This window comes from Mastomys coucha, unplaced genomic scaffold (assembly GCF_008632895.1).
Source record: "Mastomys coucha isolate ucsf_1 unplaced genomic scaffold, UCSF_Mcou_1 pScaffold1, whole genome shotgun sequence".
Lineage (NCBI taxonomy): Eukaryota > Metazoa > Chordata > Mammalia > Rodentia > Muridae > Mastomys > Mastomys coucha.
The window spans coordinates 91,889,535-91,904,712 of NW_022196891.1; the positions used below are offsets into that span (position 1 = coordinate 91,889,535).

The following is a 15,178-nucleotide window of genomic DNA, read 5'->3' on the forward strand; positions in this document are numbered from 1 at the left end:
AAAACCGAAAGTCAGTGTTAAAAATAAAGAAAACAAGACAGCTTGTTTCATTGAAATAGAAGAGTTATTAAACAGCCCTGAATTAATCAGTGATCTGCCATGTCTGGGGATAGAAGAACAGGAGGTGGGGCTGAGAGTTAGAGACTTGAATCAGGGAAAGAAGCAGGGCCCAGGGCAGTAGGCAGGAGCTGTTGCAGTTTACCCTGGCTGCAGAGACATGGTGGTCTTCAGAATGCAGCTAGCAGCAGATTTCCTGTCCACAGGGATGGTCAGGCTGAGGAGAGGAATTTGGCACTCTAGTCTCAAAATGCATTCATTAGAGCTTCTGGGCTCTTTCATCTACCAACACCCATGCAGCTTTTGGAGTCATCAATAGGCCCCAGAGACCTCAGCTTTCCTTCCCATCAGCTAGACCTGGGCAGGAGCCAAGTGGCATTTGATGGCTGGTCAGCAGCTCTCCTAGGTTCCCAAGAATTCAACTCATTGACAGCTTTTAAACCCAACCCTCATTCCCAAAGGATGGTAGCAAGATATGCCCAACTCTAGACACATTGTTGCCTACCCAGAACTGTATGGTGACCCCCTAGAGAAGATAATCTCTTCTTGGAAATGGCAGTTTAGTGGCACTCACTTGGAACTCCAGGTATCAGGATGGTATATGTAACTCTCAAAGTCCAGAGTCCATGTCCTCTTTGTATGCCTAGAATCTTAACCAAAATAGTTAACCCGGACTATCCTCCAGTCTTATTACGTGTGAAGCAGCAATGCTAAGACCACTGGCCCTCACAAACCTGCATGAGGGGCATAAGAATGGGGTGGTGTGTCTTAAGAAACAACTACCACTTTACAACATGGAGTCCCTTGGAAACTTGGAACAATACATAAGGAAGGTTTTCTGGAAGAATTTGAATATGGCTGGGAGAGAGCTGGCTTGCATGCACACACATGGAGAAAGGGAAGCCGCATCTTTGCACAAGCAATGCCTGGGAGTAATACACTAGATCTTGAGCCTGTCACTGCAGGGGCATTTTCTTTGCTCTTTGACCTCCACATTCTTTCTCTTCACCCCTGGCTCCCTATCACTCCAGCTACCTCCTGGCTGTTTACCCTTTTCCAGACTTCTCTCTCACACCCCATTCATCATCCTGGGCCAGATTTTTCTAGTCCTCACTGGGGAGTTCTTTTCATCCCTCGCAACCCCAGGTCCTCCCATGGCCCCTAGACTTTGATGTGTCTGTCTAGAGATGATAATGCCTCAGAGGTCTCCAAAGTATGTTTCTCTGTCCCCCTCACTGCAGGACTCACAGGGGTCTGGATACCTGTATATTTTGGCACAGACGAGGTTCTAAAGCAGACAGATTTCTGCCAGGAATTCCACCCACCCCTACATTTCAACTAGTTACTTTTACCTAGCTTTGTGATACCTCCTCTGCTGGAATGTGCATGTGAACTTGTCTGCTACCTAAGACAGGCTGCTTGACAGTATCTGTTCTGCCAGAGTCAGTCTTAAAGGAAAAGATAATAAGAACTGATGGTGGGAAGGAAGGAGCTGCTCAATCAGCTTCCTTGAGAAAAACAGTTGACTCCTATTCTAAGGCTGAGTCTTGGTTCTGAAAAAAAAAAAAAACCACTGGGGAAGAGAAGTTAGGAGAATAGGATGAAACAGAAATTTCTTTACTCATGTAATGAGCAAACACTATGTGGAAGAGTTTGGGGAATGTGAGATTCTGCCTGCTGGGCTGCCATCTCAGCACCTCCTCTGCCTCTTTTTGTGATATTGACATCTACCTTCCTTTCCCGTCTTGATTCATTCATTCAGAGACCATAAGTGTGTGAGAGGGAGAGCCAAACATGGTGTAACCTGAAGATTTTCAAGCAAGGTATTAGAGACCTGAGGTCAGTGGGGCAGAGAAGAGAGGACCCATAGCATTGATTCAGTCCAAGAGGGCTAGGCCTTGAAAGCAAAGTGCAATCTCACCCAATCTGGAACACAGCATCTTGATCTTTGAGAAGTCACCATTGACCTTTGAGCAGCCACTAATGCCAGTGGGATGGTGAACAGTGTTTCTTAAAAAAAAAATAGAAAAAGTAGTGACTGGTGTTTACTCGTAGCTGTATAGTTTACAAAACAATTCATATCCTTGTCTCTTTGACTCTTACCACAACCCTGTTAGGTGTCTTTTGACAGAGAAGAAAGTAAGGTTCTCTTCCTCCAGAGGTTCAATAACATGTGCAAGGTAACCCAGCTAGAGAGAGTAAGGTTCAAGCACAGCTCTATCTTCAAACCCCATGTATTTTCTCTGCAGCAGTTATTCTCAGCAAATACCACAGGGAGTTACTGCAACCTCTCAGAGACATATTCTGCTCTGAGCTTATTTCTAGGGCACTTTCCCTTCATGTTGTGTAGCCAAATTGCCATATTTTTATTGCTATATGCTTGTATTATTCTGTGGTCTGTGGCTCTGGAGTTCCTTGCCAAAACTTTCTGCACAAACTGATGTGATCCCTTCTTTCCCCTTCTGACCACTTTCTCCACCTACCCAGGACTCTCCTCCATAAGTTCAAGGTAAACTGGGGTCCCTTAAAAGCATTCACATACTTCTCCACGAGCTCCAAATAACCAGTCATGGCAAATCTTTGAACCAAGCATAATAGTTAGATCAAACCATTGTTCTATGAAGACTTATCAAGGATAGCGTCAGCTGAAAAAGCTAAACAAGTACTCATTTTCTTCTCTGTACTGCTCAGGATCAGACTGAGTGCATTTCTAATTGAAAGACACTTGCTTGCCCACCTTGCCAGCAGTCTAGCAAGTACCAAATATAAGTCCAGCCTTCTATGTCTGTCTTAGTCAAGAAACAGGATGTTGTCACATACAAAAGAGTTGGTACTGCACTTTGGTGGGAGCAGTAAGTAGGTGCTGAAACCAGGATTTTCCACTGATTTTAGATGTCCCAGAAGGTGGGCTGGGCTTAGAGAAATGATGCAGAATATGAAGATGGTTTGTTTTTTTGTGTGTTTTGGTTTGTTTTTTGTTTTTTTGGGCGGAGGGGGTTGGGGGGTGTTTTGTTTTGTTTTGTTGTTTTGTTTTGTTTTGGGGAAGAGAGCTCCACAGAGGAGGAACTGAACCAAGGCTTGAAGGGATTCTGTTGGAAGTAAAATCACTCTTACAGAGGTAGGCAATAATGGCAGGAGAAAAAAAAAAAAACAGCAGGAGGGGCAGGATCTTAGGCATCCAGGGGTTGGAGCCTTTCTGGACAAAAATAGGGAGTTGTGTGAAGTATTTTCACAGTAAGTCCTTCATTTTGCCCATGTACCTGGCAGCATGAGCAAAGGCTCTGAGAGATAGGACCACTTACAGAATGTGTGACTCTGGGTCTTAGCTGCAGATGGATTTCAATACAGTCTATCACAAATAAAGGCCTGAGTGGTAGTGATACGACTATTATACAAACACTATCCCAGGGAAGGCAGTACTGTGATCCCAGGGGATAAGGCCACCTTCCTGGATTTGGGGAGCTGTAGCTTCTGGATATGAATGGACACCTTAAATCAGCAATAATGATAGCCACTGTTCTTAACATAAGGCAGAAAAGCATCAGGGATGGAACAAGCAACTTTTTCCTGGAACTCATCAGGCCGGAGGCCACATAGGGCAGAATGAATGGTCTGTAAGAAGAAGCAGGAAGTCTCTTACTTGGTCTGGAAAGGTGGGGTGGAATAGGCAGCAAGATTATGCTCTTAGAAGAAAAAGCTGTTGCAGATTTTGGGATCATGTCAATGAAGAATGGAGTAGAGTGATAGCCTAGTACTCTGGCTTTTTCTTTCCTGACCTTTTGTTTCTCCTCTCTCCTGCTGGTGTGGACTAAAATTATGTCATTCATTCTCTGAAAACATTATGTTTAATGGCAGCATAATATAGTATTATGTAGAATAACTGCAATTTGTTTCATCACCGAAGTAGGAGATTTTTAACCCTGTTTTCCTGCTCCATTTCATTACTGCAAGAGATACAAGGTTTCCCTATATGGTAAAGAAGGGCAAGTTTACACAGAGAAACCCTGTCTCAAAAAAAAAAAAAAAAAAAAAAAAAAAACAAGAATAGCAGTGGTGGACACTCTTTCTAGGTTTTATTTCTATGGTCATCCTACTCATGGTCCTTAGGATCTGATGTCTCCTAACATGAATTTGACCTAGCAAGATTATAGTCCCATGCTTATACTTTATTCCCTTTGGAAAGAGCCTGAGAATTGCTTTTCCTATATTTTAACCTAGTAATGCTTACCAGAGCAGCAACTCACTGCTAAGATGATGTCAAGAGAGCCCTACTTAGGATGAAGGGAGCAATAGGCCACCTTTTCTGGTCCTCCTTAGTCCAGAGGATGGGTGTACTCCCAGGAGCAATTTCTATAGCTTTAGAACATGCTAATATACCCTGATTCTTTCCAGCTAGGCAAGAGATTCCCATAGCAAAGCAGACTTTTCCCTGTCCTTTCCCCAAAGGGGGTTGAAGAGGGCAGAACCCCATGAAGTGGGGCAGGTTGGGTAGCAGAAAAGGCAGCTGCTTGAAATTGATTGTTCCTGTAGTTTAGTTAATACCATGTAGCTCTCTCAGCTCTGCCCTGGTGGTGACCTTTAGATAATAAAGGGAATTCTGGGAGATTTCTGACAAGCTCATGACATATGGGGCAGGTCTGCAAGGTCAGGCAGTGTATCTCCCTGCCCCTGGACCAGGGTAATGAATCTTGTTTTGATTTTGCAAAGCTATCCCAGTCAATACCCCAGAAAGAAACAGAAACCCTACCTCCCAGTCCCATACCAGCCCCTCAAATAAGTGCACATCTTGGGACCCGTCATAAGTCAGAGAGACAACTCCAAACTTTGATAGCCTATGCAAGGAAAAGACAGACAGTGGATGTTTTGCTAAGGCCTCAGAGGAGCTGATTTGGTTTCCAGGGCTAAACCAGAACCCTCAGAAGAACCTGGGAGTGAAAGGAACAGAAAGCCCTCCCTGGTGTGATGGCCAGTGGTCCTGGAGCAGTTGAGAAAGAACTGGAATGGGAATGAACAGCAGTCGCATCCTGGGAGTCCTTGTGTCCTATCATGTTCTGGAGGCTGGCAGGTAACAATAGCAATGTCTAGGTAGGAGTGGAGGGTAGGAGCAGGAGAGATCCAGGGAAGAAAACCTACTCCAGCAAAAGAGCACATATTATCAAATCCTGGAATTCATCCCAAAGTCTGCTGCAGAGCAGTGGGTCTTTTGTACACTGCCTAGGGCAGGTGGGAGGAAGAACATAGTTTGCTACTCACAGATCTCTGGAATACCTGTTCAGCACTGTGTATCACTGCATTTACTGCCCCTAATCTCTCACAGAGAGAGAGAGAAAAAGAGAGAAAGAGAGAGAGAGAGAGAGAGAGAGAGAAAGAGAGAGAGAGAGAAACAAAAGATAAATATTCCTTAGCCAAGAAGTTCAAATCCATGACTCTTCCCTGCTAGTAGTTGGCTCTTTCTGCTGTAGCAAAGACTTCCAGGTTGCTGGTGGAATAAATGATAGATATGTTTTGGGGTATTCTAAAGGCTAGAGGTTCTAGCTTTCAGAAGTGTTGCTCTCAAGGACTACAAAGAAAGACTGTGTACCAGGCCTCTGTTGTCAGTACAAAGACAATATCTTCACCTTAAATATCTCTGAGTTGTCTTTTCATGTATGCCTAGCTATCTATGTCTACATTCTCCTCCCCTCTTTCTATGACATTTTTTTTTCTTCTATGTGCATTGTTCTTTTGACTGCATGTATGCCTGAATGAAGATGTCAGATACCCTAGAACTGGAGTCGCAGACAGTTGTGAGCTACCATATGGGTGCTGGGAATTGAAGCCCAGTCCTCTGGAAAAGCAGACAGTACTCTTAACTGCTTAGCCATCTCTCCAGCTCTCTATTCTTCCCTTTCAGTGGATATACTGGTCATATTGATTGAAGCCTATCTTCATATCATTATATTGACCTGATTAGTGAAGTGAAGACTCTTTATTCAAATACATTTAGAAGTCTTTGATACATTCTAGAGTTTTTGAGGTTAGGACCTCAATGTGGAAATATTGACTGAAAAGACACAATTGGGCCTTAACCCATTATCCCATCCTTCTGCCATGAGCTGAGGCCTCATGATAGTGCCTTTTTCAATCTCTCTTCAGTGTCAGAGAAACACAGTTTGATGGAATCTAGGGGATTTTGAAAGACTAAAGCAGGACACCATGCTGGACCAGCAACCCACTGTTGCTTTCTGCCTTGCCTCTAGTTTTTTGGCTATATAGACTAGGTCTAGTTTAACCCCCACTCCATCTTTGAAAATAAAACTGAGTTTCCATCTTCCTATAGAGAAAGAGAAATAAAGGCTGAGTAGTTACTGTTACCCCAAGTTGTCTAGAAATACACAGGAGGGGCTACAAAACCACTCAGGTACCTTCTTAGCATATATGAAGAAATCAGAGCCTTGATTTCCTCCTCTACCCCCACCTTCTCCTCTCCTCCCTGCTCTGGGCCAGGACTAGCCACTTAGCTTCGAATAACACTGGAGTCTCTGAGGAAAATGACATTCCAGTAATGAAGCACATGCAGCTGGTACAGCAGTGACATCTAAATTGTTCCTTTGGTCCTGTTATTTTCTATAGGAAATTCTCCCTCTTCCCTCCTCCCTCCCCCTCTGCCTTTAAATCCCGTGCATAAAATACGCTAATAACAATCTTGGTGTCTCTGTGTGAGTGACAGCTGAAATAAGAAAAAGACTAATCGTACCTCCTGCAGTCCTGTCACTAGGAGATTCATTGAGCCTTCTCCCCATCCCATCACATTCCCTCTCCCCTCCCCCATTCTCCCTTTCTCCATGTTCTTTTCTCAATAAGAATCATGGCCATTTGAATAATAATATTATAGACTCCATCAGGGTGACAGTAGGGGAAAAAAATCAGCTCAAACCCATGATTATTCCTTCAATCTAATAATTATTTAAATGCCAGATAACTTCTTTCACTCTAATTGAGGCCTTTCAGCCATCAGTGTCCCCAGGGCCTTTGCAGTCACCCTCTTGCTCACCTTGTGCTACCTACCAACAAGCCAGGACTAGCTCTGAGGTTGGTGCTGGAATGTGAGCTTGACCCATTATGAGGGAGGACATTCTTCTATCCTTCCATTGTACTTCAGATGAAAAACCAAAACCAAAGGAAGATTGGGTAAGCTGTGCATCAAAATCTGTGGTTTAGCTATTTCTTCCTCCTAGATTTTAATTCACTGAAACCTGAAGCCCAGTGAGGCCTTCTGACATCACAGATCCAAGACCCTGCCTCTAGCTATCCCTTGCCAGCCCTCTAAGATACCCTACTTTAAAAACTTCCACAATCTCTTCTGCAGTCTACCCCAGGGATGGGTTGTCTCTAGATGAGATCTCCCTTAATATCTTACCTCAACCAAGTGTGGTAACACTCTCCTTTGATCTAGAAGCAAGCAGATCTCTTTGAGTCCAGGCCAGCTTTGTCATAGTGAGTTCCAGAAAACCCAGGGATATGTAGGAAGACCCCATCTCAAACAAAAAACAAGAATATCTTCAGTCTCTTTTACTGTAGCTCTAACTCTGTTGGAAGAGGGAGTTTTCCAGCTGTGAAGTTATGTACAGCCTAAAGAGGCAGGACACTGAGGACATAAGAGTTCTTAAGACAGAAACTAGATGCCATTCCTGGTTATGACTTTTACCTGGCCATGACTAGACTAAAGCAGGTCAGAGGAAGCCACTGCCCGGGAGTAGACAGAGACTATTCTGATTATATCTTTTAGACTCCTTCCCCTTGGATCCTAGGCTTTTGGGGGGATCTGTCCCCAGCACCAGCTCTTGGTCCAAGTCTCCCACCACATTTCCTTCTGCCATGTGCTGAATCCAACATTAGAAGATACCTTCTGTCCTCTAGACAGCACAGCCTCCAGGCAGAATATAACCAGCTCCCAGGACTTTCTTCCTATGTTGAGGGAAGAAATGTTAACTTTCTGTTACAAGGCAACCTGTCCCTGACTAAGGGACATCACTCTGGACTAGTAAATTTCTTCCTATAGAGTTTTGCTTTTTCATCCGAAGACAGATATGGAAGATTAGAGTAACCTTAAAATGTCCTTAATGCTCATCTCTAAGCAAAGCTCTCAAAGTTCAGCTGACTGAAAAAGAGACCTGGAAAGGGGACAGATTATCCTCTGCCATGAAAAAGGAGGAGCAGGGAGTCCCTAAGCTACAGATGTGTTCTGCCCTCTCTCCCCTCTGCTCCTCAGGGTCCTGCTGTGTACACCATTCATGATATTCAGTAGAACATTGGTCAACATAGGCATCACTACTGCTGTGTTGAGAGGGAACACTGCACTGCTCTGGATAGTGGCAATGAGGGAAGTGATGGAAAGGGTGGGGATGGTGAACTCCATCAGCACTGTGATGGTGCTGGAGGTGACATTGATGGAGAGAGTGGGAACAGTTAAAGCCTATCAGTACCATGGTAATTCTGGGGATCACAATGGTGACAAGAACAACGATGATGGAGAGGGTAGGGATGCTGGTGCTACCCATAGGTACTGTGACATGATAGCTAACATGCACTTTGACTCCATTGTGAAGTTCTATACAACCATAATTTCTGCTGCTACCACCTCCTCTGGGGTAAGGGAGGTCAATGACAACATGAAGGCATATGCACCTAGAGCTTCTGGGAAGGCAACAAAGGTGGGAGGAGGTAATCCTACATTGAGCTGAGCTGGAAACACCTCACCTTCGCTTCCTTCCTGGATTGCCGCTGACTTTGTGCCAGCTGGTCAGGAAGATATCAGATGCCTTAGGTGACTGTCACCAGCACCTGCTGCCTGGATCCTAATCAGGGAGATGGTGTCATCAGATCTGCAAATAAAATATTTAGTGGCACTTGTTTTTCCCAGAAACAAGTGTGAACCCTGCTTGGTATCATAGTGTCCATGAGGAAGATGTTGGTGACACGGAAGTCTAGGACAGAATGTTCCTGCTTGAGAACTAGGGAGGGGGAAGAAGAAAAATGGTAGAAGAGAAAAATCCCAGCATATGGCAACTGACTTCATGAACTGAACACACAGAGAAGATGTGATGGAAAGAGGAAAGTTTTATTAAAAGAAAACTCTTGTTTGGTTCTAATGGAAAATTAGGGCTAAGTGAAAGTACTAACCGTACAGTGTCACAGGCTTCAACCAAACTGAGGATAGAGTATCTGTTTGGGGACCAGTCTTATGGTAGAGGATAGTAAGGAGCTGGAAGTATGAGTTGTAGTAAAGGCCATGGCCCCCTGAGTACATGACATGGTCAGAGCTGTGCTGAGAACTTTGTAACAGGGATGTCAATCTTGCATGGTAGGTCCCAGGACTAAGCGCATTTCAGATAGGTGGAAAGACAGCATCCCAGAGTAGCCTTGTGTCCTGACTAGGTATATACAGTTGAAGGTCTGCTTCAAGTCAAATATCTGAGTTCTTCATCCCAGTAAATAACCATACCACACTGATGCTTTTCACAGCACAAAGGTAGCTGCCTTCCTTATCCTGAGTTCACCAGGGGATCCTGAAACTTGACCACTGAGTCCTGCTTTAGAGCAATGTCATTCATCTTGGCACATAAATCTGTGGCCCTCAATATATCAAGTCTTTCTACCCTTTACCACAGCAGACAGTTTCTCCTCTGGGCCCCAGTGTATAGTAGCAGCTGCTGGGGTGGGTAGCCCCTGGACCTGGGGATGAATTTCCCAACTAGTCACCAGGATCATGTAGATAGAGGGATAAGTAGGAAACAGGCCTGCTACAGGGGTGTTCTGAAAAAGCCTGTCCTGATCAGCCATACAATAGAACAGAAGGAACTTAGTAGCTATTTAACCCATAGTCCAAGAACTGAAGGACATGGGCCTTGAGGCATCATTTCTTCTGGAATGAGGACTCTTATAGACTGGCTGGTTATGACAACTCAGTAAACAGACTCTGGAAAATGCTAGGCCAGTCCGTACCTACTATACAATTTGTGCATGACATAAAGTGGACCAGGACTCCTGAATTCTCTACATTTCTTCATCCTCTGTGACTGCAGGCCTTCTAATCATCAGCCCTGTTTTTCAACTCTGAATCCAGATTTCAGCAGCCTCCCTGTTGTCTTCAGAGAGGCTGAGTTGAGACTTGAACTATATATAATATGACATAGAAAATCGTCCTAAGTCTGTTATTTTCCTCTGCCACTGACCTTCCGACTAAGCTTTGCCACAGGGCCAGGGGAAATCAAAGCTCCCCAGATAAAGTCCATCCATGGAAAGGAAAAACATAAGCAAGAAGAGAAGTCAGGAATTCCAGTACCATTTCCCATCAGAGGCCTTTATGATAATGTAGCAGGTACCAGTGGTATGGCTGCAGTACTACACTGACTTTCATGATAGCCAGAGAGCTAGATACTACCGTTATTGTATTATCCCATTCTAGCACAAAAAGAAATTGGCCAGTTCGAAATCCCAGATTTGCTTCAAAGGCCACGTGCTACTGAACTTTATCATGGAAGAGGGAAGTGAGATGATTGACTGTGTCTTCAGATGCTGGTCTGTACTCTCAGGACTCATGTGCATGAGTCAGACATGTATGTGGTTGAGTATGATGGGAAGGCAGGATGGTACAATGCATAAACTCAGTGCCACTGTGCTTCAGAGTGCACCTTTGTCCTGCAAGCACCCACACCTAGCATGGTGACAGGCAGCCTCCTCTTCACAGCTTGTCTTGGATGGAAAGTCTGCTCTCATGCTGCATCCTTCACCTGAAGCCACCACCTTTGTGGCAGCAGGGAAGCCTACTTGTGGCCCCATCTTCTAGAAAAGAGCATGCAGTGTGGCCTCTTGCAGTTCCCCATTTAGCTGGAGAGTTTGAGGATTCTGTTATTTCCTTTCTGCAGCTCCTCTTGAGGAATTTACGTCCTGCTACCGGCCTCAGGACATAGCTAAAAATAACCGCTTTTCAAACTGAAAGCTGGGTAAGTTGGGAGCCTTTGCTCCTAGGACCGGAAGGGCTGTGTCAGAGTAGCTAAGGTCAGCCCCAGCCTGCACTGCCTTCCTCTTTCCAAGGAAGCCTGGGACCACACAAATCACCTCTAGAACACTGGCAGAATACCCCTGAAGTCAGGTGAGACCACCTGGCACAATGGTGGCTGCAGACCTATGCTACAGAGTAGAGGAGTGGGAAGGAGAATCTCTAAATATACAAGGAAAAACTGAGTAAGGGTGATGTCAGACTAGTTATAACCCAGTCCAGCCAGAATGGGGAGTTGAGGGAACAGGCAGGCAGGCCAGCCTCTGCTAAGCTACCTGGGAGCAAATTCTCCTTCCTAGCTGGAGCGTTTCCATTCCTGGCGTCAGTACACCCAGAGTTCTGTCAGTACTTGTTAGCAAGATTGCCCAGACACTCTATTCAGCTTAAGAAAGGCTCTCTTAGCTAGATGGTTGCTGCCTCTTCTGGTGCAGCTTCCAGGCCACTGCTGTTTATCCTAAAAGTCAGGGAAAGCAAGACAGTCCAAAAATGACTGGGCTTCCTGACCTTCATCCCCTTGCCTAGTATTTCCCCTTGCTGGTCTTAGTGGATCTCCTCAGGGATCCTTTCTGCTCTCTGGCAACTTCTTGAAATGCAGACAAGTTAAAAGCATTCAAGAGTGGAGACAGAACTTCAAGCATTGTGATCAAGGCCCAGGGCTAAATTCACAGATGATAGAACAGCCAGACTTCCCCAGCAGTGACCAGATAAAACTGACCTTCAGACTTCTTTTCCTCTACTGATGCCCAAGTATTTCTCACCAGAGTTCCCACCTCAGGTAGTGCTGCTGGGCTCTACCATCCATCCAGGCTTTTAGCAAGAATGCAGGTACCTGTTGTCCTACCTGCAGAGAAAAAGGCCAAGGGGTTACTAGATCTCAGTTACTCTTTTCCTGTGAAGTAGACAGCTATGTCCATCACAAAGGGATAGTATCACCTGCCATTTCAGGGGATTTTCAGGCTCTGGGATGGCAGGTTTAGGGATCTAGCCTTTTTCAAATAAATTTTCCATAAATCATAACAGCTAAAGACCAGGACACCTTCTGTCAGGAACAACGAGGGACATCGGTAGAGATGATCAACATGTCTTCCTCTCTGTATATATCAGAGCATGAGGAAGTATAGAATCCCAGAAGTGTGAGGTGAAGGAAGTCTGAGATAAGGAGAAATGTTATAGGCATATTAGACTGGAGTAGAGGGCACCTTAAAGTAAGTATATGAAGAAGATATTTGAGTCCTGCACTGACTTCGACTGGCTGAGTGAATCCCAGTCTTTTAACCTCTCTGAGAGAGAAAACCAATGTCTTGACAGGCCTGAAATGAAGATGCTTTCTACAATGTAAATAAAACATAAAAACAAAAGCGTATTATACAACATAATGGCTAAAGACCAATGATAATGGGATTCCCTTAGCAACCCTGGGGCGGGGGGAGGGAATGTTAAAAATAGAAAAACTGAAATGTAGCAAAAGAAACTCATAAGGCCAGCTGGGTTTGAGAATCCCGGTAAAGCAATACTGTTCTTTTTCTTTTGGTGTTCTGTTTTTCAGAACCATGTGAGAGCTGATCTTGAAAAGTGGAGTAACACACAGAGGAGCTGTCCCCCAGCCTCACCCCTCTAGGGATGGAGCAGAGGAGGTTCTATCTGAGGGCCATGCAGGCTGACAACCTGTCTGTGGTACTGCTCTCAGTAGCCTGGCTCCTGCTAGCTCGTGGGACCACAGGTATGCCTCAGTTCAGCACTTTCCACTCTGAGAATCGTGACTGGACTTTCAACCATTTGACTGTACACCGAAGAACAGGGGCTGTGTATGTGGGGGCCATCAATCGTGTCTACAAGTTGACTGGCAACCTCACCATCCAGGTCGCTCACAAGACAGGGCCAGAAGAGGATAACAAGGCTTGCTATCCACCCCTCATTGTACAGCCCTGTAGTGAAGTGCTTACACTCACCAACAATGTCAACAAACTACTGATCATCGACTACTCTGAGAATCGCCTGCTTGCCTGTGGAAGCCTCTACCAGGGTGTTTGCAAGCTTCTACGGCTAGATGACCTCTTCATCCTGGTGGAGCCATCCCACAAGAAGGAACACTACTTGTCCAGTGTCAATAAGACAGGCACCATGTATGGTGTGATTGTGCGCTCTGAGGGGGAAGATGGCAAGCTTTTTATTGGCACTGCTGTGGATGGCAAACAGGATTACTTCCCTACCCTGTCCAGCCGCAAGCTGCCCCGTGACCCTGAGTCTTCAGCAATGCTGGACTATGAGCTCCACAGTGATTTTGTCTCCTCCCTCATCAAGATTCCCTCTGACACCCTAGCCCTAGTCTCCCACTTTGACATCTTCTATATCTATGGCTTTGCCAGTGGGGGGTTTGTCTATTTTCTCACTGTCCAGCCAGAGACCCCTGAGGGAATGGCCATCAATTCAGCTGGAGATCTATTCTATACCTCAAGAATCGTGCGTCTCTGCAAGGATGACCCCAAGTTCCACTCCTATGTGTCCCTGCCCTTTGGCTGCACACGTGCTGGGGTGGAATACCGCCTTCTCCAGGCAGCTTACCTAGCCAAGCCAGGGGAAGCTCTAGCTCAGGCCTTCAACATCAGCAGCGACGAAGATGTGCTGTTCGCCATCTTCTCCAAGGGGCAGAAGCAGTACCACCACCCTCCTGATGATTCTGCCCTCTGTGCCTTCCCCATCCGGGCCATCAACTTGCAAATCAAGGAGCGGTTGCAGTCCTGCTACCACGGAGAGGGCAACTTGGAGCTCAATTGGCTGTTGGGAAAGGATGTGCAGTGCACCAAGGCGGTAAGGAGGTCACTGTGTGCTTTGTTCCCGTGTACTCTGTTCCTCTGCACCATCAGCTTCTGGGCCTGTAAGGACCTGGGATAGATAAGAAAGAATTTCAGGCAACTAGGTGATGGCTACTGATTACACAGTCTTGCCTACATCAGATTCTTGGGATGAGTTTGCTGATGCATTAAATCAATACTAATGCATACCCTGTATTGCTTACAGTGTATCAGGCACTGCTTTTGGTGCCTGACCGAGCTATGTGTCCTCAGAGTGAGGCAAGACAAGTCAACACATAAAACAGCTTAGCTGGATGTGGTGGTGGTACACACTTGTAATCTCAGCACTTGGAAGAAATAGAGGCAGGAGGATTAGGTGTCCAGGGTCATTCCTTTGCTACAACATGAGTTCAAGGCTAACCTGGCTATATGAGATTCTTCTAAACAAATAAAATGATACTGCCTACTAAATGGTAAATTTTTTTTGAAGGAAAATAAAACAGAGCAGGGATCAGCAATAGAGAATATCTACCATTGAAACAGTAGTATTTGAGAAATGGCTAAATAAGGGAAAGGTATTTCAGAGAGAAGCAGCAAGTACAAAGAACTTTGAACATTCTTAAGTATCAGATAAACATCAAGGAATCCCCATAGCTTGATCCAAGCATATGTGAGAGGGTACCACAGCATATTTGATAAGAACTTAAGCTTTGACATCTAATCAATTAGATTAAAAATCAGTTCTTCCACCTGTATCCTGTGTGTCCTTGGGCAAGTTATGTGCTTTATTTGAGCTTTGAGTTTTTCACCATTAAAATAGAAATAATGTTATCTTCTTTTTTATTACGAGAATCATGTTATTAATAATTTATTAAAATAAAATGCTTGGCACACATTGATCATTCCATAAAAGAGCAGTTAGGATTACCACTGCTAATCATAGTAATGAACTAGTTCATAGTAAGGACTAGTTAGTTCCCTAGTTTATCTTACTTTTATAAAATGGGGGAGTCTAGATTTAGGTATCTCTTGTTTGCTTCATAGCACTATAGTTCTATGAACTAGCAAAAGAAGTGGAGAGGAAATGTAAGGGCTAACCCCTTGCAGCATCCACTCTGGTTCCCATGGCCCAGAGCAGGCCTTGTCAGGAGGAAACTGCTGATTCCTGCTTGCCTTTCTGCCAAAGTTAAAAGGAAGAGATCACTGTGCTCTACTTCAGTGGTGGTACAGAGAAACAAGTCCTGGCTAGTTGTCATGGGACAACAATACTGGGTATTGAAACACTGGG

General features: G+C 44.9%; 2 protein-coding genes across 9 annotated transcripts in view; one reads left to right on the forward strand and one right to left on the reverse strand.

Annotated features, from left to right (window-relative positions):
* Positions 1-11,936, reverse strand: part of LOC116069237 (translation initiation factor IF-2) — a 64,435-nt gene extending 52,499 nt beyond the window's left edge. For 2 of the 8 annotated variants that reach the window (XR_004109936.1, XR_004109927.1), the window contains exons 1-3: positions 7,457-7,622; positions 7,091-7,192; positions 1,979-2,067 (exon numbers count right to left, since the gene is read on the reverse strand). The gene's annotated coding sequence lies outside the window, so the exon portion shown is untranslated. Of the gene's footprint in view, positions 1-631; positions 708-1,544; positions 1,862-1,978; positions 2,068-7,090; positions 7,193-7,456; positions 7,623-7,794; positions 8,005-8,796; positions 8,922-11,813 lie in introns of those variants that run through there. The other 6 variants (XR_004109939.1, XR_004109940.1, XR_004109931.1 and 3 more) reach the window with 6 other exon arrangements.
* The window catches only part of Plxna2 (plexin A2), a 195,467-nt gene that overhangs the window by 10,804 nt on the left and 169,485 nt on the right, over positions 1-15,178 (forward strand). Inside the window, exon 2 of the mRNA XM_031339712.1 lies at positions 12,645-13,906. Coding sequence (XP_031195572.1) covers positions 12,719-13,906 — 1,188 coding nt within the window. The 5' untranslated portion in view covers positions 12,645-12,718. The remainder of the gene's footprint in view (positions 1-12,644; positions 13,907-15,178) is intronic.